The following is a 22,496-nucleotide window of genomic DNA, read 5'->3' as shown; positions in this document are numbered from 1 at the left end:
CGTCATCGCATCATATATGTTGCGTGTAAAACATTACAAAGCAGCTTCCGTCCTCTTGTAATTCGCGTCGAAATTTTTTATAGTGTCGTCCTCGACTCTCATTTACAATAATAATCTTTTATTTATTATTCACATTGTTTTTTAACAATATTTTTTTATTCATAAATATATAAATTAGTGTTATATTTTATTTATATCTGCGGGGTTCGAAAGATGCACCACATATGTGTACACTCACGTGCAAATCTTACGCTCTCTCCTTTTTCTTCTTTGTTGCACTTGCTATTTACCACGTTCTCTGTATACTCTTCATATATATGTAGCAGCTCTATAATAAATGTATACTCGCGTATACATTTCGTATAATTTAATCCCTTCGATCACAAGAAAATCAGATTGAAGAAAATGCCAATCTCTTTTATTCAGTATGAGCTATCTTATCTTTCTGCCGATTTTGGATTATTTATGGTTGGTGCGAAAATCTGAATCTGTGCAATGAGTTTCAAGGAATTACTGCAAAAGAAAAAAAAATTTTTACAATAAAAAGGAAGGAACATATGTATACGCGTAGGGAATGGAGGAGAAAAACATTGTTACAGATAACGAAACACGCACTGTAACTTCCACTTCCATTTGAACCGATAGAAGAAACATTACAGACTGTTGATATACTTAAATAATAATATATATTTACATACAATATATATAGGTATGTTCCAGTAATTTCAATCAAGCCTGTATCGATTCGTCTGTACGTTTCGTATTCCGAAAAATGGTCGATCGAAGATTCTGATAGATGATTTCGGGGGAGACCGAAGCAAATACTCGTTCTCGTTCTCTCTCTCTCTCATTCTTTCTCGATATACTTTTGCGAGAGTATATCTCTTTACGTTCATCCTTTCGAAAATGTCCACAATATTTTCCGAATGTTTAAGTTACCTTTTACAGGTACGATAAATCGTATGGTCGGCACTTAATAACGATAGATGCCAGACAAATGTAATGTGTTCTTTGATAGCTGTACACGCATACACACTCAAAATCAGTCTCTCCTATCTACGAGCACGTTCGAAACAAAGATGAGCTCACACGCTGTACCTCAAATCAGTTTAATAACAATTTTATACAATTCGCTACAGCATTTACCACGTGGATACGTCCAAATGGCGCTCCGCTCTCCCTCTCTCACTCTCTCTTTCTGCGATTATAAATAGCTAGTGTTAAAAAATAGTACCTTAATATGCACACCATTTGTAATCTTTCGTTTTTTTTCTTTATATAACTTTTTCAAAACGTCTTCTCTAGATTACAGATCCTAATTCCGCGCTATATATCCCTCTCACTTTCTCTCTATCCCATCTCGTATTTGACGAGAGTATCTTTTCTTATAATACATTATAAGTTATTGTAATTTATATCTTGCAAAGATATAAATTAGAAATTTTGTTATATAAATATATATACATGCATATATTATGTGTATATATATATATATATATATATATATATATATATATATACATATACACATACAAGCACATACATACTTATATACATACATATGTATACATATATATATATATATATATATATATATATATATACATATACATTTATACATATATGTACACCTTATTCTTCATTACAATAATAGGAAGAACCATGTCGCTGTCAGTGTCAGACTTGGTTATCTCGGTAAAGTTGCCTTTTCCTTACTTTCCGCAAATTTTAATCCATTTAAAATTGACCTACTCGATTGCATATCCCGATTTGCAATTTGTTATCTAAATCGTGTAACAAGCACTTCGGTTGTGTGATCCGTAATATAGCGGATTAATATATCGGAAGTAACGTTGAGTGTCTTTCCGATTCCAAGCATGGAAAAAAGACGCGTATTCCGGTTCTATTGAGCGATCGACCTACCTCGCTGCAGAGATATTTTGCATAAGAAACACGATAATTATTTTTCGAGCCATTTTTTTTGCTTTATTTAACTTTGAACTATTTTATTGAATTATATATAATAATTATTTTGCATATATAGAGTTCTGTAATAATTAATAATTAAACTTTATCTTCATTATGTATATCGCGCGTATCTCATATACAGCAGTTTGTTTTTGTGAGCGTTCTCTCACTCCTCTTTAGTTGGTGGTAGAGTGTTGTAAAGAATTATAGATTATATTACATACATTTTCACGTGTCACTTCATTGTTATTTTATTATATCGTTCTTTTTTTAATATTTAGGAAACGCGTTTCTGCGTTTTAATAGTTTTGTAAGAAAAAAAGAAAAAAAAAAACACAACTGCAATTTGATTTCGAGCATTGTATTTTTTCTTTCAACGGGGAAACGCGTATTTGAGTCTTTTTAATAGACGATAATGTAATCGATCACAATATCGTCAACAGTCCTGATTCGCACTAGTTGATAATTCTTCGACACTAGAATTATCGTCCGGTTCTTGCAAGTCAGTGAAAAACGACGTAAGTGCGACAATTGAAACACTATGACCTTCGATATCCGCCCCTTCTGGAATCTCCTTCTGCCACGTCAGAAACGCGTCACTGGATATCACATTGTCCATCCACAATCGGTTCATGATGGGAACGAGAGTGCCTGTAATCAAAAGAACAAGATTCGTCAACTCCACATTCTCTTCATGCATATGTTTATATAATAGAGTACATATAATAGAGTAAAATAAATAAATATATATTTAATGCGATATGTAAAAAATATATTATGTGTATGACACAAATTCGTGTTAATGTTGATCATATATGCACATATTTCCATATACATACCGGGTGGAAACTCGATTTTATTAATATATCTCTGAATTGCATAAAGACATTGCAATTCTAGCTTCTCGTTTGCGTCGGCGTATCGTTGAATCAAAGTTTGCAAACTCGTAAAAGAATCCACATTTAGTTTCCACGTACCGTAATGTCGTTCTGCAAACAAATAGAAAAACGTAATTTAGAATAGCAAACTTGCTGAAAACTTTCAAAGTAATTGTTTTTAAAAGTTGCATCAGTATCCTTTTGGCTAAGAACAACACAAAGATAATTCACATATATACCTTTACTCTCTTAAAAAAAGGTCTCATCATATTTTTTTCTATTATTACTTGTAATAATATAATTATAATAACCAATATTCTGAAAAATATATAGTTTTAATACATACCTAATGTAGTTTCTAAAATGGCAGTCATTAAATGTCTTATAAATTTGGGATCCTTATCTCTATTACCAACATTTGCCTGAAACAATATGAATTCGTTATAAAAGATTGTTGCTACGAAAATCATTTGTGAAAATACATATGTGGTAACTTGAGAATATACTTACAGTTATCCAACTGCAAATTTCGTCGAACGAAGAATTTTCTTTCATAAGTCTTGTAAGATTTTCTTGAATCTGTTCGAACGAGAGCTGATCAGTGGTAGCAGAGCCTTTGGCACTATTATAATCACCAGTTAGAAACTCCAAATTCTAGAAATGACAAAAGAATTAATGAGATATTGAAAATTATGTTTGTAAGAAAAGAAAAAGTTCAGAATATATACATAAAGATATATATATATATATATATATATATATATATATATATATATGAACTATATAGAAATTACACATACATCAGTATAAATGATAAGATGATAGGACAATCGTTAGTAAGAAGAATGCCAATTAGAAAAATATAGGGTAAAAGAATTATATGTGGAATAAAGATTCTGCAGGATAAGAAAGCGATGCTCGATTACTTTGTATTTGTTTGACAGAAAAAAACTGAAAGAAATAAAAAGAAAGAATAAAAAGAGAGATAAAAAAGTATAAACATATAGTAATAAGATATAAAATAATCTTTTTTAGAGCATTAGTAGTTAATTAAATTATTAATTGCATACCATTGTGCTTGTTATAATGAATGTTGCGTATATATAAATTCATGAACTGTTTTGTTTTCATATCCTGGTCTTCTCATCTTAGTCTTGATTAAATCAACTAATATCGCAAAAATAATCTATGTAAAAATGTTTTAAGAAAAATAGGAAAAGGAGTAGGAGAGGTAGAGAGAGAAAAAGAGACAGCGTTATTTATTGGAGGGTTACTTATATATACATCCCTCAAAAAAAATATATATTACATATTTATATACATCAATTAGTATTTGTGCAGGAATATGCACAAACAAAAGCAGTGTGTGTGTGTATGTATGTGTGTGTCTGTGTGTGGGGCGCGCGCGTATGTGCGTAATATGTACAAATGAATATAATTTAAGAAGAGTGAATATAGAATAAAAAAAAATATATAAAAATAACAAAAAGTGTGTATGTATGTACATATATCTGAGTGATTGTGTACATGCATATATGTATGAATAAGTTTTTGTGCATTAATGAAAGCTGATTGTAATTAAAAAAAAAAAAAATAAATAATAATAATGCACATTATTATAGACAAGCTGCACGAGAATAAATACTATCTGACTACAGCAGCTTAAGCGGTTATTCACGATGAGTGTATATATACTATTATAATTATTCAGAATCTGTAGTACACTAATCGTGAATAGCCATTCTCAACGACCAGTTCTATGAAAGAAAGAAAGAATAGTGTACAAATTAGCCAGAAAATATTGCTGCAAGCGTTAGAGGCAAAATAATATTTACATACATACATACACACAGATACGTACAACATATATACAAAATTTACAGTCATACACAAATATACAAATTTATATATTATTATGACGATCACCGCAAGGAATACTTACGTATTCCGTGGTGATCTTTTCGGCATCCTCTAGTTCTGGGTTAATCAAGTTACTCAGTTTGAGTCCAGCTTGATCCCATTTATCGGTGACCCATCTACCTCCTTTGTTGTGAGATACTTTTGTCAGAAGTTCACCGATGAACTTTCCCACGAAGCCTAGATTTTTCAAGCTCACAAATATGCTTTTCATCTCGTACAATGAAATGGCTTCGTCTTGGATAGGATGCGCTGCAACAGAAATGTATGTATGTGAGTCAATCTTGGATTATAACAATACAAATAAACTGCGATATTTCTTTTATTCAGGCCTGTTGAGCTAAAGCACCCGCATGGCATTTTTCTATGGCATAAGATATGGATAGTCATCACGGATTCTTTCAATCTTATATCGTCCAGAACAAAAAGAATATAATATATATACATATATTTACTTACATAATATCTCTGCGAGGTATGTCCAGATTTTCGGTATATCGATAACTAGATCATCCACTATTTCCAATACTTCTCCCAATCTGAAATAGAATTTACTTTTTATTTGACAAGAGTTAAAACCTGATGCATTGCGATGAAGTTTATATGCAAAAAAATATCAGTATCCTTTTGGCATACTTAACACAAAGATATCTTTTATATCTTTACTCCGTATCATAAGATTTTCATCATTAATTAATATGTACAACATATATAATAATTTTATAAACAAGGAGAATAACTTACCCACTCTTGAAACATTCTACGTGCAAAATATTTCGCCTAAGCAGATGGGATAAAAGTTTGGAAATCAACTCCCGTTCGATAGACGATTTTTCCAAAACGTAATTGATACATTCGCGAGTGAACTTGGCGAATGTTGCGTTATCGAACTTTTGTTGGATTTCTAGTACCGTATTCTGTACAGGAAGAAAATTACATTTGAATTATATATCAAATTTAGATCAATTTCAATAATACTTTTAAAAAATTCTGACTAATATTGTCCTCTCTTTGGTTAATATGAGTAATGTCATGATGCAACATTACTACAAGAAACCAAAAAGAAGGTATTGCATATTATTGCACACCAATGACTCAAGCATCTCTTAGTGAATCAGAGATGGATCTAAGGAGCGTGCATCATTTGATTTGCAATACTTTCGCTCTTTCCACTAAAATACACATATCATTTTAAATTTTTGGAAAACTTACTTCCACAATTTGTTCTTCGAAGTAGTGGCTTATTATGGAGTTGTGAGCCTTTATAAATTCTTCTTCCGACATCGAAGGTTTACGGCTAATTGCGCCAGATTCCGATGCCGATTTCAATACAGGCGGGAGCATCGATACATTTCGGCTCTGCGAGTTGTCCAGTAAAGAATGACTTTCTCTACTCGGTCCTGCAATGCTCGGTTGATGAGTGCCGTTTCGAGAACTCCTGCCTTCTGTAAAAATATTTCTCGTAAGACTTACTTATTCAAAGAGATCACGATACATTGTGTTATATTAAAGTAAACTCATTTCTATGTATGTGAGAGAGAACATACCATAAGAAGCTCTATAGTCGCGACCACTTTCCCTTGGACCTGTCGACCTCGACCTATAATAATAGATAGATATGTATAAACGATTACATAATATGCCTCTAAATGTTAATTCAATTTGCAAAACGTCAGAATTTGTTTATTTAATCATGTAAGTTTTAGAAGATTCAGAAACTCTAGTCTGTTAATTTATATCATCATATAATAAAGTATAAAATAACTCCAACATGGAATAATGTGTGTTTGAAAAGATATGACTTACCCAGAGAGTGGTAATGGTGGCATCTTTTTATCTTGGTCCAAATTCGGCATATTGTCCAAGCAGGCAAATTTATTCGTATTTGTTATTGTCTTGGAATTGGAATTGGACGGGAGATTAGGAGGATTTCTCCATAGGTAAGATGCCCTGTTGCCAAGTTGCATATCATCCATTGGTGGCTATTAAAAAAAAAAAAAAAAAAAAAAAAAAAAATGGTAAAATTACTAATAGTAACTTGAATAGCAAGAAATGTACTTGTGCTATACAAAATTTGAATTACTTACTGGTTTAATTTTCAATTTTGCCGATTCCACCGAATATGTAGGTCTTACTCTTCCTACTGGTTGACTCCAACCATCATCACTAGCTGGTCCACCTAGTTTAGAAAATTATTGTTGATAATAATTCATAAAGATAATTATAGTACACTACTCAAAGTTATTGCGAAGAATGTATTTTTTTTAATAAACTAGATTACTAGATAAATTTTATCGTAAGACTTACGATTTCTTTTCCTGTCGTTATTACGATCATCTTTACGTGGAGGATTCAACGAAGCGCTATTGACTTGCATATCCAGTCTCTCGGATTCCGCTTCTTTTTGAATTTCGTCTATTGTTTTGGGATTGTTCTCATTTCTTCTCGGAATCCATTTGTTTGCTCTTAGATCTATAACATCTTGAAGCATAAAACGAATCCTCGAATTAATTTTGACATATCCCGGTCCTTCTTTGTTTTGTGCGTTTCGGCTGACAATTTCTTGCATTCTATTGAAGTATTCTTGCATGTCCTAAATAAAAAGAAATGAAATGATTAGAATGGAAGATTGAAATAATGTAATGTATAAATGTTTTCCAATTAGATATGGATAACAAAAAAAACATTGTTTTAGAATATTACATCATTATTAGAAGAACTGCTGGTGGGTGCAGTTTTCGATTCCAAGTCTTTGCCAATAGTTGTTAGCAACTTGCATAAGCACTCCAAGTTGTCTTCGTCATTCTGATCTAATAAATGACGGATGCAGCGATGCATGATTTTACCAGTCAATATTTGTTGTTTATATAATTCTCCAATAAACCTACAAACAATGAATAAATTATACTTAATTTGTGATAAATTTACATGTATGATTAATTTAATTTTTTTCACATTTAGCTACATACACACGCGGATTTATATAATATAAAACGCAATATCGAAATTTGGAATAAAAATCATTAAATAAAACAATTTACTTACCGAATATTTCCTACGGATTTTACACGTATACGACGTTCTTCCTCTTCGAATTCCAAGAGCATCAGCTTCTTCTTCTCCTGATAAATAAATGTAAAGAATAATATTAAGAATATCATCATATGAAGAGAAAATATTTTATTAAAAAAAAAAAAAAATTAAAAACAGTTGCAAAATGAATACATCATGCAAGATACTTACAGGATCCGCAACTTCATCGATTTCTTTAAGTTTTCTCTTCCTCTCAACGTCGTCAATCGGGTTTTTTTCAAACTCTTTTTGGCAACGTGTGATGATGAGTTTTTTAAAGTTGATGGAACTATCCTGGTTATTGGCTCCCGCAACCTCCATCACGCCCAGTTCTTTGCACATTAACGCATATTCCACGGAGAAGCTGGGTTCGTCGACAGCTTTTTCAAAAACCAAGTTGATGACCCCTTGCAAACGTTCTGGAGTATCGATCTCTAAACTCCGAACCTGTTCAACTAACGTGTTGAACTTTTGTGGAGTAAGCTTATTCAGTACACTTCGTACTTTCTTGTAGAGGGCTTCGGTCTTTGCATCATCTTCACTAGTACCAGTTTGGTTTAATCTGGTCGGTCTCCACGCATTTTCCGCTTCTCTCAATTTCACGTCTTCTCTGAGCGATAAAGACACGTGAATAACATTTGGTTTGTTTGGCTTTGGTTTGCCTCGATCGCTCTTACGGCTCGTTGGTGGCTGCATGAAAAAAGACATGTATTAATATCAGAGCTGATATATATGAGAAAGTAATTCGACGAAGAAAGAGATCTCAATCAGAAAATAGATATTATCCGTCAAAAGATTTCGGACCACTACTTTTCATCGGCATCATTTATCTTTTAATCTTCGCTTTCTTTTCGAAATATATGTTTTGAGTTTAATAGACTTACCAGTCGCGTGTTCATATTTCCCTTTGCGAATCCTGGCAACAACGAGTCATGCCTGGTCATGTTTGCGTCCTTAAATGTTCTCAGGTCAATGGAATTATGCGTATTCTGTAAAAATCACATTAGTGATAAAATATTAAATGCATGTATTTGTATATAAATTATACACAGTGTGTAAAATTAACAAGTAATCATACCTGTAAACTATCCTTCAGAACGGCTTGTAAATTCGGAAGGTTAGGCGGCTTGATCCGGCTATTGGGTTCAAATTGAAGCTTCATTAAAAAATCGCGGTCATAGATCTTTTTACCGCTTAAATTTGCGGGACTCCATTGATCTTTTTTGTAGTCGTATTTGAGAGGCGGTTGTCTCTGCGTGGTGGTGACCTCGTTCGATACGTTACTACTAGGAGTCTTGGTTTCTTGCTGCTTCTTCTCCGTGACCGTTGGTGTTACTATCGTCGTTGCCTTTTCGTCGTTGGACGTGTGGAATACCGAGGCCTTGAAGTTTTCTTCATTTTTCTGTGCGACCAGTGGATCCAAGACCACCGTCTCCACTGGTTCAGAGTTCTTCTCGATATACACGTGATCGACAACATCGCCGAATACCGTGTTGGATTTGGTGTCATCTTCTTTTTTCGGCGATGCTTCTTTGCTAGTCGGCAACTTGTCTACGGGGAGCGTTGGTACGGGAGCGCTTTCCTTAGGCACCTCAACTGGCGCGAGTTTCTCAGCTTTTACGGAGTGAACAGGCAGAATCTCCTTTTTCGATTCGTAATTGTCCTTCTCCTTGATATCTTTGCTGATCTCTCTAGGGGGCTCCTTGTTACTGTCCCTCTGGGCGGCGGGAATATGTTGCTCCTTGTTGTCTTGCTTGATTTCCGCCGTTTTCGTCGTCGATACGGTATTATTTACGAAGGCATCCATATCCGTGCCTTCCTTTTCCGCACCTTTCCGGTTCAGCTCGCGAGGTTTCAATTTATTTTTGCTTTTTTGCTTTTGCATAGCTTTACCTATAAAAAAAACAGAGAGCTCATGATAAGAGTAATACATGGAACGTGGAAATATCAAGGCAGCTGAAAGAAGAACCGCACGTGTAATTTTAACAAATATACATATGTTATATATATATTATATTGCTCGATTATTGTACATTGTATCGATGTGAATTAAAAGCTCGAGAAAAAAGAACAAAGGAGTCTCTTTCCATTCCGCCATTAAGACGAGACGAAGAGAATCTAGCTATTAATTAACGTGCGATCGTAGATCAAGCGTAGTTTCGATCCTAATCTGACGCGTATCTCGCCTCGCCGATCACAAATCTCATGTACCATGATCTCGGGATCCTCGTCGATTACGACTTTTGGATCTCGTGCTGCTGCTGGCACGGCTGCCACCGCCGTTCGCTCTTCGGTCGCTCATGTTTCGCGTGTGTCCGCGCGCACGTGCACTCTCACATCCTCGACGACGGTTGAGGCTCGAGTTTCTGTCGCCGTTCTGCCGCTTGCGTCCGCGGCACTGATTCAGTATTTATTTATAAACCTGCCAAATCCCTGCCAAAAACGTGGCGTAGATGCGACGCGAACGCGCAACGAGGATCGCATGATGTTTCTCATCGGCAATCTCGTCGACACGACGGGACGTCGTCGGCGAACATATGGCAATATTCCTCCTCGAACGTCCGCGCGTCGAACACGATGAACCCGCCAGACGAAGACCCTACCCGTTGAGAATAGCTTGCGCGAGTCGACTTGGATCTATCCCGAGATAATCCACGTAGGTCGTCACGACGACAACGACGACGACGACGACGACGATCTCCGCGAACGATTGTCTCCGACTGAAAGACACTTCGGAAAACCCTCGGGCCTGGCTAAGCCGCGGCGCCCGACGACTTTCACGCATCTATTTTAACCTGTGAACTGGCGCAAACCGACAGGCACGACATAGGATTTCTTAAATTAGTTCTGTTCGCCGGTTAGTGCGCGACGGAGCAGGCGCACTAAAGCGCAATTTTAGCGGCTCGCCCGGAGAAAAAAAAATAAAAATTCCTGGATCTGTTCGTTCATTTATTTGTCGACTCTCGTGAACGTGGGATTCCCGACTCCGTTGAAATCCAGCGTAGCTCCCCTCCCCTCCGGTATCCCATAGGTACTCTCCTTTCGGTCGACGGATTTCTCCCAGCTGACGATCGTCGAAATCGGCTAATTAGTTTCGCGCGATACGTTCACCGACAGTCCGCGCACGAAAGTAGATTGGAGTCGGGTTTTACAAAAGCAGGTCGAGACCGGCCGGTCTCTCCAAGGGGGATCGATTCTCCCGGGCGATAAATAAAAATCACCGTCGATATTCGGATCGCGAGGAGCGATGACGCGCGGCGACTGCAAATTTCGAGAAGGACGATATAATTAGACGACGGCTGGCTGCGTGGATCGTTCTCGCGAATCGTCCATCGCCGCGGACTCGGGGCTCAAAGAGCACCGCGCAAGACGACGAGGAGAAAAAAAAAATATACTCGCGAGTACACGAGCACGTACGTATCTCTCTCGTCTTATTCTCGCGCTTTCCTCGTTATCGGCGACCGACGAGTGCGAAAAAAATCAACGCAATAAATACGATGTTTTTCGCGTCTATTACGAATCGCCAAACAATTATATTCGTCGGCTCCTTATCGCGTCCTCGGGAATATTTTTAAACGCGACGGAATACGATGAACGCGAGGCAACTGACACACGCCCTCTCTTCCGGTCTCGTTGGAGAATCTCCTGCGCTGTTTCGCGAAGCAGTCCTCGATGCGCCGAGTCGCGTTTTCCGAGACGACTTTTTCTAAAACCGCGGAAGACTTTCACCCGATCGCGGCTTCAAGGTTGTCGCTCCGGCCGCGGAGCCGAAAGTCTCGTGATATTTTTTTTGGCGCACATGCACGCCGCGTGTTCTTGTGAAATGGCGTTAGCCGAGGTCTCAACCGTGCGAGCGCGTGCGCGCGCTGACACACGCATGCACACACTCTGCGTTAGGTGCGCGGCCGTGACCCCGGCTGCGAAAAGAATTCCTTCGACGGATCGAGAACATGCATTTTCGTGCGATACCGTTGATTAATTTCCCACGATTCTCCCGCGTTTCCGCTCCATTGAAAAGTACCGACAATCGCGTTTGCATATGTCATATGCATCATTCCCCTCCGAACTTTTCTACTTTCGAAATCACGAGATCGATTTCCATCATCCTCGCGAGTAATTCGAGAGATAAATTACTAAGATTAATTACTAAGAATAACGAAATATTTGACAAAATAAGGAAGAATTTCGAGTCTTCGTCGGAACGTGATTTCGCGTAAAAAACGGAGCAGGGGATTTCGAATTCGTAAAGAGAAGATGCGGCAATTCTCCGAAAACGGTACCGAGAGATGCCTTCAAGATCGATCCACCGAGGACGGGTCTCGATGTGCCAATATGGTGCGTCGTTCTCTTTCGATCATTCACAAAATGGCCACCACCACCACGCACACAACACGCGTCTTCCTCTCGGATAAAATTCTACGCGCCCGCTGCGGAATATAGTTAAATTCTAATTTTCAACCACGTCGAGCGCAACCGAGTAATTTCAAGCCACGAAAAACGATCCGAGCGCTTTACGCGCAAGAGACATATGATTCTGCTCGACGAGGACCACGTGGTGGGTGGAAAACTCGAATAAATAAATTACTGCGACATTCGGTAAAGGCCACGGGCATCGTGAGAATGCGCAATATTTTTTCTTTGATAACGAGAATGCGAGGATCCGGAAACTGGAGTAAAATGCCGGGAGTGCTCGTCCAAGTAACCGGATTTCGGTGGCCATACTTGAAGCTCCGCCTTCGTGAGATTCGACGACCGGAGTCCGAAGGCGCGATATTATCGGCCCGAGACCGCCACGTAGAATTGTTGCGCATGTAATTTACAAATCTAATGAAACAAATAAGAGAGATAAGAGTAAAAACGGGCGCACGCGCGCGCGTCTCGTCTCGGCTCGTTTCGCGCCGTCTCGCCTGGTCTCGCCTCGTCTCGCCGACCACAAGATGTCGGGAACCACGTTGCCAGGGAGCCCGAGACACCGACATCTTTCAATCACGTTGCGCACCGAAATGATGAAGGGATACACTGGTGATATACGTACATCTCGATCCTTGGATCGTCTCCTCGACAGTTGATCTTCGCACGTCACTGTTTCTCAAATACTTTACTATTCACTAGACCGAAATCCATTCCTCGGAGAGCACGCCAACGAGATCAGGAACAAAGCACGAGGGACTCCTCTCTCTCTCTTTCTCTCTTTCGTGGGACGAGAAACGAGTCGAGCAGGCGGAGGAAAATGGAAAGAACGACGCGTGTATAGGGCGCTCGTCGCGTTTAAATAAAAAAATATATGTACAAATATCAGTTGCCCCCCGTGGGCGGTGATTATACAGACCGTAACACGATGTACGATGCGAGAAACGATGTATAATAAGCGTATTCGTTACGTGGGCGAAAGTGATGTATGCGATATGTGATTTGAGGGATACGAAAAGGGGAGCGATGTCGGGACGAACGATCTTGGAAATTCGATCGGGGAACGTCGAGGAGCGAGCGACGAAATAAAAAAATAAGGGTTTAAATTAAATTAAATTAAAAAAAGGAAGGGACAGAATATTGGGAGAAGAGAGCGGAGTAAAATGCGACCGGCTAGCCCAGCACGTGCTGGCTACTGAAGGCCGTCCGGTTCTCTCGGCGACGAAGGAGAGGACCGATACCGTCACTTCCTCCCCTCTCTCCCGCGCGTCTTGGCTTAATCCCGCCTCGTTCATCCTCGCCGAGAGTCGGCCATTTTCGCGCAATCGCGTCACCGTCTGGCTTCTTGCTTCTCCCAACTCGGTTCGACTCGGCTCGGCTCGATTCGCCTCGACTCGCCTTGCCTTCTTCGCCAAGTTCCTACACGTTTCTATCGTAGCACAAAAGGTAGACGGACGAAACCATCTATTGTCCATAACGATCGTTCGGGAGGGGAGCTTTCTAGTCTAGTTTGGACGCGACGATAATTTTCGCGAAATTTCCTCAAAAAATAAAAAGGGGGAAAACTGTGGATCGCTTTCCTTTTTTTCTCACGTCGAAAGACGAAATCACGTATATTTAGATTAAAAAAGAATTGTCGCGCGCGACTCCAATCTGATTTTTACCAAGAAGCAGAGCCAACGATGCACTTTTGGCGGGAAAATGATAGATAAAGGACGAAAGCAGGATAGACGAAACACGCCATGAGGTCCATGGGCCACGTACGTGTTTCGAAATCCCATCGAAACACGTGTATTCGCGAATAATTGAGCCGCGTTCGACGTAGCAATTATAAACAACGCGAACGAGCGAATCGAGGTATCCTTCTCACGAGGGATAAATAAATTGTTTGCAAACACAAGAAATAAACAAAAAATGTAGACACATGCGAAAAAAGAATTGTATCTTACCCTTTCTCTTCATTTTGCGGCGATTTATCGATGCGTAGAGTTGAAAAATGGAAACGTCAGAAATATAACACTAATTAAATAAACTTGGCATTAAAAATCAGACGACGAAACTAAACACGCTTCGAGACTGCGAATGCCTCGTCAACAACAACAATGACAACACTATGTTCGCGACGCTTTCGTTCCTCTGAAAATTCGTTAGGCAAGAATCGAGAAATGATCGTATCCTCGAAAATTTATTCGCGGGCAAGGCATTCGATGCAGGGTAGAAATCGACGATCGGGAGCGATTCGGTCCGAATAATCGAGGCACGGTAGTATTTAAAGCGCTCCTCTTCCTTCCAATGGCGTTCGCACCACTTTGCGCCCTTGTCGGCTAACGGTCGAACAGCGAAGAAATTCGAAAAGCGAATGCACGCCGGCGTGTTTCGGAGTCGTCGGCCAACTCGCCAAAGTTCGACGACGAGGGAGGGTGAACGGAAGCGCGCGACACTGTCTGATGCAGAGACGAGGACGCACCGAAGACACACAACTTCACGATTATCTCCTCGTGGCTTTTGGAGGTTAGCGTTAGGCTGGGTTACGTTAGGTTGGGATACGGAAGGGTGCCCTCTCCAGGAGAAGCGACGAGGTTCTTCGACGCCGACGCAAAAGTTCCTAAACAGCTATGCGCGGGAACATTTTATTTCGTGCGTGCTTGGAGAGACACGTGTGCGTCCGTGTGCGTGCGTGTGTGTATTGGAATTTTACGACAGCTGAAAAAATCCTTATCCGCAATTCCCCGAAATCGGACAGCGATTTATCGACCGATATTTCGCTCCTTTTCGGAGCAGAATAAATTAAATTATTATAAATTATTATAAATGACAAGTAGCATAATAAACCGAGTATGATAAATCGATTGAATAATGAAGGATGACAGAGGATTGAAGCGCGTGGAAATACATTTTCGCGAAAACTGCGCTTATCTAGAGAGCTGAAAACTATGTTTATCTCGCGTGACGCGCACAGCGCAAAGTTCAAACGATTTCGAGAGGTTTTGAAGAGAGAATACGTTCGTTTTTCTATCAATGAATAATATTTGTGCGCAGCCATATGTTTACTCGATAATATCGCGGCCCGAGGGAATTTCCAGTTGCGAGAAAAAGAGAGAAAAGGAAAGAGAGAGGAGGCTATAGCCTTGAGTAAACTCGTTCAAGGCTGTACTCGCATGGGCGTAACCCCGAGCATACGTGATTCAGAATTCGCGCTTTGTTTCATCCGTCATTTCCCATTTGGAATTTTCATGCATTTTATCGACCGACACACGTTAAATAATTAATTTCGCTCGCGCATCCGGAGATTATATACTAGATTATTTTTTAATAAAATGGCTCGCTGGAGCGACACGAAATCTCAAACGACATCCATCCGCCTCTCTCTCGTCATGTATGTCTAAAATAAATTGCTGAGAAAAAAATAAGGCTGTACTCACCGTCTGCGGGTTTTTGCTGAACTTCATTTTTGGGATGCGCCTCCGCTTCGGTTTTGTCGCCGGCTGCGTCGCCGTTCGGCTTCTGATGATGATGGTGATGGTCCGCCGCCTGGTTATGAACGGGCGTAGGAGTGGTACCGCGAGAGCCGAGGCTCTTCTCCCGGGTCTTTCTCTCCTTTTGCTCTTTGGTATTCGAAGGCAGCTCGGTGGCGTTAAGTTTCCTCCTCGGCGGCGAATTCGACGTAGCCTTGGATAAATTAGGGAACGGCTCCCTGGTAGGAACGAGATTAGCACTCGAGGCAGTGGCGGACGGTTTCGGGAGTTCCGGGGTAGGGGTAATGTTGCTCCAGTACGGAGCGATCGTCGTCTGTATCACGTTGGACGAGGAAACGTTGACGGGCTTGGTAGGCTCTGGGGCAATTCCGACTCCAGCAGCCGCGGGCCCGACGACCTCGGGTTCGGTCTCAGCCGTCACCGTCGCTGTTTCGGCGTTAGCAGTCGGCGCGGTAAGCTGCACGGAAACAGGATCTTTATTCGCGACGGCTACCACCGGAGGAACGACGGGAGCTGACGATTCCTCGATCGTCACGCTCTTTATTTCACTCCTAGGTTGAAACTCCTTCACGGGAAGCTGCAACGCTTTCGATTCCGTCGTTTTGGCCGTGTTAGGTTCAATCTGTCCCACATTACTACAAGTACCTAACAATTGACTACCTATCGTAGATACAGTTTTGCCAGCGCCAGCGCCGGCTATGCTTTGCGTGGGCATAGGCGGACCAGTATTACATTGACTATTCGCGTCATTAGCGGAATTGGTATTATGAATGTTCGATAACGACGTTTGCGCCGTTGTTTGAGTTGTGTTAGGCGCCGTTTCCGGCGCGCTCGTCGATACCGAGTCCGAGTCCTCGGTCGCGGCTTTCGCGACGCGAGCCGCGAAATCGGCTACCACCTCCGCACCATTATTCTGTAACAATCACCAAATCTGCGTGATAGACGATGGCACATGCTATTTATTCAAACATTACGCTTGACAACTAAAAACTGGCTTCCAAACTCAAATCATAGGGCGAGAGAAATCAAAACTAAAGCACTTGGATGAACGAAATAAATGTTCAAGACTTTATACATCTGTCACCCTACAGCCATAAAATCCTCGCTACATGTGTATCGAATAAATGAGGGGAAAGGAAGAAAAAAAAAACGCGTTTCATCGATATCGAACCACGATATCGAGCTTAGAAGAAACGACATCAATGTGAAAAGCGATGTATACATGTATTTAATCTTTTATATATCTTGTACATATGTATTAAATCTTTGAGAAAAAATCTAATCGTTTTTATCCAAGTATAAAAATTTCAAGCTAGAGGACATGGCTCGTGTGGGTATACAGATACAAATACAAACAATTGACTATGAGAGTTAAAAGTTTTAAACATATGAATAAAATATTGTTGCGTTACACACGATTAGCTATTTACAGAGCATAAGCTCCATTGTATGCTAAACTCTCTTAGCCAATTGTCAATACATTTCTACGCAACTCACCTGTGTTGGTTGTGGCGTCTCACGATTACTGGATTCACCACTCTGCGTAGTTTCGTTATCCTTATAAATTTCGTCGCTTATATTTTTGCCCGTTATTGGATTTACTATGTCCATAATGGCGTTCTGTCCTCTAGGTTTCCGAGACCTAGTGGCACTGTTAGCATTTGTAGCACCACCATTATGTCCCGCGTACATGTCTAAAGAATTAAAGCAAGAATTCCAACCTGGATTATGAAAATGGATTGTCCGAGAAAAAAAAAAAAGGAAAAAAAAATTAGATGCGTCAGATTAAATACACATGTATGATGTAAAAACATGTAATAATGTAATAAAAACATAAGATGTCTAATTTGAGATATTCTTTACAATTGCGATTCAAAGTAAGATATGAGTAACAATACGTTTATTCATTTATTAAATTACTTATTTGAGAGCAACATACCAGCTTGCGTAAGAGGTATACCCATTGTAGGCAGAGGTTGGGCTTGTTGGGTAGGTTGCTGAAGCGTACCTTGTGGTACGACTGGAGCACCTTGAGCACTGGCCAGTGGATTTGCGACATGTTGCGCCCCACCGCTGACTGCACTTGTACTCGGCCTACCCAAACTCATTGTATTTGACGTCGCGTAATAATCTGTCAAAAAAAACATGACCATTTAACACGATTGAAATTATTTTGATTTGACATTAAATGTGAATTTTAATACAACTCACAGCCATGCTGAGGTGCGGCCGCATAATGTCCAAACATAGGAGCTGGTTGCGTTATGATTTGAGGCGAAAACGACGGGTGATAAAACGACGGATTTTGTGGTTGGTGCCTTTGAGGTGGACCAGAGAACTGAAAACGCAAAAAAGACTTTGCGTTACATTTTTCATATTCTATTAAAAGTATATTTATGGACTTAAACAAAAGAATATATCTTGTTTAATACGAGACGTAAATAAAAGATGTGTAGTAATAACAATATAATATACATATATTTTATTATACATTTCTTATTCATTTATATGTTTCTTATTAAACATGATATATCCTTTACATGAAAATATGGTATATATTTAATACCTGATGAAGCGGTATTTGATTATTCATAGGATACACCGATTGTTGATGAGGTCCCGTATGAATCCCGTGGACTTGACTCTGACTTATATACATAGCAGCACTAGCAGCCTGCACCGGTAGACCATGATGCGGATATAACGCGGGCGGTTGCCCTCCGCCTCCACCTACCCCAGTCATTCCGACTACTGGTGTTCCGCTGGTACTCTGGCCACCTCTATGATTAATACCACGCGGTTGTTGCGGCCTTGGACCCGTTTGATAATAGCCCTACAATATCAATATAAGTCGTTAAAATCGGTCTTTGCGTAATCTTTTCATTTATTTAAAAAAAAAAACCTTCTTGCACAAGATTATTTATGCGGAAATAACAGCGTACACGTACCTGAGACGTTCTATTCTGCGCCGACACATAAACCTGTTGTAAAGACGCCGGTTGCGTCTGCAAGTGGGCCTGCTTTCCCATTTCCTGAGGTGACGGTGTATGGACAGGCGGTGTCGTGGTAGGCGCCGGACCTTGCGGCGGTTGCGACTGCACTCCCGGTGTCTGTGCTTGCGAAGGTGCTTGCCCTCCGGCAGGGCCTCCCGACGGTATACCCGCTGCGGATTGTCCTATCGTCTGTATACCGCCCAGCGGCGGCGGCCCTCTACCCGTGGGTACTCCTACATTACTCGCTGCACTTCCACCCACCTGGCCCCCTGGTTGGGCGCTGTAATTTCCATGAAATTCCGATCCTGAAACAAAATTTGCAACTTGCTCAATATACGTCCTATAACAATCGAATGGCGTTCGTCATTTATCGCTATCTCGAGATATCGTAAAATTCTCTCTCACATTGTTTTACGATATATAATACGATAAATAGATGCATAAAACGCAAGGTCAATGTTACACGTGTGATACGATGTAAAAGTCTGTTTTACACGATATACATTTTCAGAATTTTTAGAAAATTTATTTACATAAATATATATCTTTTAGAAAGTAAAAAAAAAATGATATGGCTCGAGTCTCAATAAAAGTCACATTTACAGTATCTCTCATATAGATATTACGTAATAGATACTGTAAATAAATATAGGAAATATAGAAGACAATATAATGAGAGATAAGATATTTAATTATTTCTTAACACTAATCTTTTCCATTCAAATATTTATGTTCAATGATTTAGAAATCGCTTTGACCATCTAAACAGAAATGAATCATCATCAATCATGTAGATTCATTAATCTTGCTATCATAAGCATATTACATTAGATATAATGTTTCTGAGGTTATTCTGATAAGAATTAACATTCGAGTCTCTAGCATATGTCTATGTGTACAAAAATATTTTTCCAATTTACCGAATAAAAAGAAGATGATGCACGACTTAATTTATTCCATCTTGAAGCATATATAGACACCTTTAGTTACAAGAATTGTTGCCGATTTATCATAAAGAAAGCATAAAAATACAAGGATAAAATAAAAATATACAGAGATAAAATAAAAATAATTAATGACTTGCGAGCTCTTCCTCGGGAGAAACAAAAACAGAGTGTTTGAAGAAAAGTATACTTTTGCGCTAGTACCAACTAACGAGGAACAACGACGATACTACTAATCGCGCTTATGCAGCACGTAAGATAAGTTATCTAGGCGCGTGTATTCCCGAAATATATATCGCATTTCCTATCTCGATAACGTTCTCGCCCTCGCCTTCCCGATTTCTTCATCGAGCCAATTACACGGCAATTACTCGCGACCACCTACGACGCGACACGTTGACGTCGACGTGTTTTCCACCCGTCGAGATATTCCAGGCGTCGAGTATCGTTATCGCGTCCCCGATATATCCAGCGTTACTTCCGGATTCGCGGCGCAAATTCCGTTATTCGAGACGCACGGGTGTCTCGTCTCCTCCTCTCCGTCGCCGTTAAACGAGCACGAACGAGAGTTGCCCAAGCGAGGTGGTTGCACGCGTGTCTCGCTCGAGTCGAGGAAAAATATGGGATACCCCTCGTCGCGGTTTGCTCACCGTTTTGCGGGAATGTTGCTGGCCTTCGTTCCTCGAGTCCTCCTCGAAAGGCGCACGTCCACCAGGACCGATTCCGCACGACGGTCTCGTTAAGCGAGCGCAACGTTGGCGTGACAGCGAAATTCGAACGTGAGCGAACGCACCGAGAGGCCGATCTCGCAGACGGCCATCTTTGCACATGTGGGCAGGGACCGGGGAACAGTGGCGCCATCTGTCGCTCGGCGGCGGCATCGATTCGCGAGCAGGAGCGGCGCCTCTCGACATTCCACGTTTGTTGATACGCGAGAATCTCGACTTTTTCCATCCGCCTCGAAAAATATTCTCGCCAAAAGACGACTCGAATACCAAATAACAGTTATATAACTGTTACATGTTATGCAATGGTTACATAACAGTTATACCGAATGGGAAATTACAAGTAATAATTATATAAATGTTTGCCGGGGAGCTTTCGTGCTGGGAAAAATTCCAAGTGTCATCAAGAGCGAAAGAAACGATCATCCACCTTTCCGATCGATGGTCAACCTTGCGCCTATCCGGACGAGGAAACCGTGTCAACCGTCACGGAGGCGCGGGATCGACATAGATCGACCCGAAGGGAACGCGCGCCGGAATGCGGAGAGCCGCGCCTGGAGCCCGTACGACGTCATCTCCGGTGAATGACGTATGCAGCTCTCGCACCCCACCCACTGGCGGATCCTGTCGGCGCGTTCAACGGCGACGCGGCCGTTTGCGCACGTTGCACGCGACTTTCCGGGTCGACTTTGGATCCGGGCGACATTGAGCGTAAACGGAGCGCGCGCGAAACGCGCCGAAAGCGTCGGAAGCGCTACGGCACTGCGGCGCGAGCGAGAGTGGAAGCGTTAGGGGTTAGGTTAGGTTGGGCCGCCGCGCTCAAGCGAGCCACGTGGCGCGCGGTGCATCGATATTATCGGTCTCGAAAGAGAGTCGACGTAGAAGCGATCATCGTCGGTGGTCGGTTAACGAGATCGACCGGGCTAATCCCCGACTCATTGTTGACGCTCTCTCTCTCTCTTTATTCTCCACCTCCCCCTCTTCCACTCATCGACACCGCGTAATGACAGGCGCGATAAACGACGACGGTCGGTAGCGATAACGAGCGATTTTCATTAGTAAAGCGGAAGCTCACGATTCGACAAGAAAGGACGCTTTATCGCCGCGTTAAAAAACATCAATATCGATAATTAATCATCTTTCCACGAGTCTTCCTTGAGGGATTTTACTGTAATTTAGATTCAAAAGCATTCAAGGTTCCACACAAAAAAAATTCCACAAAATTTGACGTATGCATTGATATTAAGGAGGAATTCTGGACAGAACGGTTGCATCGAAAGTGTTAACATATTAATATACTTTTCGAGATGACATTTGATGATGCGCAAGGCACTTGTGATGTTTTAAATTACAAAATTAATAATTAATATGTGACGAAGTAAAAATTTGTTCTATAGAATTAAAATTTTTAGTTTCATGAATTTTTGTCTACTGTCGCTGTAAAAAGTTGAATACAAGATAATATTTACAATTTTCAAACTAAATTATATTTTATAAAGTATCTTTATTTATAAATAAAGTCGTATATAATTAATTATTAATTTTATAAGGTTACTTTGAAAGGCTAATGTGCTTTGCGCATATAAAATTCATTAGTCTAGAGACATTAAATTTACTAATTTTTTACAGTTCATCCGTCCAGGTCCTCCTTAATGTGTATTGATTCTTTTCTTTTGATTTCTATTTATATAGAGAGCGTGTAAATTTGTGACGAATGTAACGAATGCTGTGCGACTTGTGAAAATAATGTTTAAAATTCCGCAAAATTTGATGTATGTATTGATATTAACAAGCATTCTGGATAGATCAGTTGCATCAAAAGTTAACAAATTAATATACTTTTCTAAATGACATTTAATAATGCGCAAGACACTTGTGATGTTTTAAATGATAAAATTAATAATAATTAATATGTGACTTTAAGTAAAAATTTGTCCTGTGGAATAAAAATTTTTGGTTTCATGAATTTGTGTACTGTCGCTATAACAAGATAATATTTACAATTTTCAAACTAAATTATATTTTATAGAGCATCTTTATAAATAAATTCGCATATAAATTAAGTATTAATTTTATAAGACTACTAAGAAAGTGCTTTGCGCATATAAAATTC

At 40.0% G+C, this 22,496-nt stretch overlaps 1 protein-coding gene across 7 annotated transcripts in view; it reads right to left on the bottom strand.

Annotated features, from left to right (window-relative positions):
• Positions 1–1,612: 1,612 nt before the first annotated feature.
• Positions 1,613–22,496, bottom strand: part of LOC105248104 (eukaryotic translation initiation factor 4 gamma 3) — a 37,727-nt gene continuing 16,843 nt past the window's right edge. For 3 of the 7 annotated variants that reach the window (XM_011252706.3, XM_011252708.3, XM_025406255.1), the window contains 23 exons: positions 18,670–19,019; positions 18,288–18,554; positions 17,933–18,077; positions 17,661–17,852; positions 17,219–17,442; positions 15,668–16,634; positions 8,914–9,728; positions 8,720–8,824; positions 8,007–8,525; positions 7,809–7,885; positions 7,467–7,647; positions 7,071–7,356; positions 6,851–6,942; positions 6,570–6,745; positions 6,311–6,363; positions 5,976–6,208; positions 5,508–5,680; positions 5,223–5,302; positions 4,789–5,015; positions 3,357–3,500; positions 3,193–3,268; positions 2,808–2,957; positions 1,613–2,619 (listed from right to left, as the gene is read on the bottom strand). In XM_011252706.3, the coding sequence (XP_011251008.1) occupies positions 2,405–2,619; positions 2,808–2,957; positions 3,193–3,268; positions 3,357–3,500; positions 4,789–5,015; positions 5,223–5,302; positions 5,508–5,680; positions 5,976–6,208; positions 6,311–6,363; positions 6,570–6,745; positions 6,851–6,942; positions 7,071–7,356; positions 7,467–7,647; positions 7,809–7,885; positions 8,007–8,525; positions 8,720–8,824; positions 8,914–9,728; positions 15,668–16,634; positions 17,219–17,442; positions 17,661–17,852; positions 17,933–18,077; positions 18,288–18,554; positions 18,670–19,019 (5,747 nt within the window). In that variant the 3' untranslated portion in view covers positions 1,613–2,404. Of the gene's footprint in view, positions 2,620–2,807; positions 2,958–3,192; positions 3,269–3,356; positions 3,501–4,788; positions 5,016–5,222; positions 5,303–5,507; positions 5,681–5,975; positions 6,209–6,310; positions 6,364–6,569; positions 6,746–6,850; positions 6,943–7,070; positions 7,357–7,466; positions 7,648–7,808; positions 7,886–8,006; positions 8,526–8,719; positions 8,825–8,913; positions 9,729–15,667; positions 16,635–17,218; positions 17,443–17,660; positions 17,853–17,932; positions 18,078–18,287; positions 18,555–18,669; positions 19,020–20,308; positions 20,535–22,496 lie in introns of those variants that run through there. The other 4 variants (XM_011252705.3, XM_011252703.3, XM_011252702.3 and 1 more) reach the window with 4 other exon arrangements.

This window comes from Camponotus floridanus, unplaced genomic scaffold (genome assembly GCF_003227725.1).
Source record: "Camponotus floridanus strain SB8 unplaced genomic scaffold, Cflo_v7.5 scaffold138, whole genome shotgun sequence".
In the NCBI taxonomy this organism is placed as follows: Eukaryota; Metazoa; Arthropoda; class Insecta; order Hymenoptera; family Formicidae; genus Camponotus; species Camponotus floridanus.
Note: the sequence above shows the minus strand (reverse complement) of the source record. Positions and strands in the feature narration are given on the sequence as shown.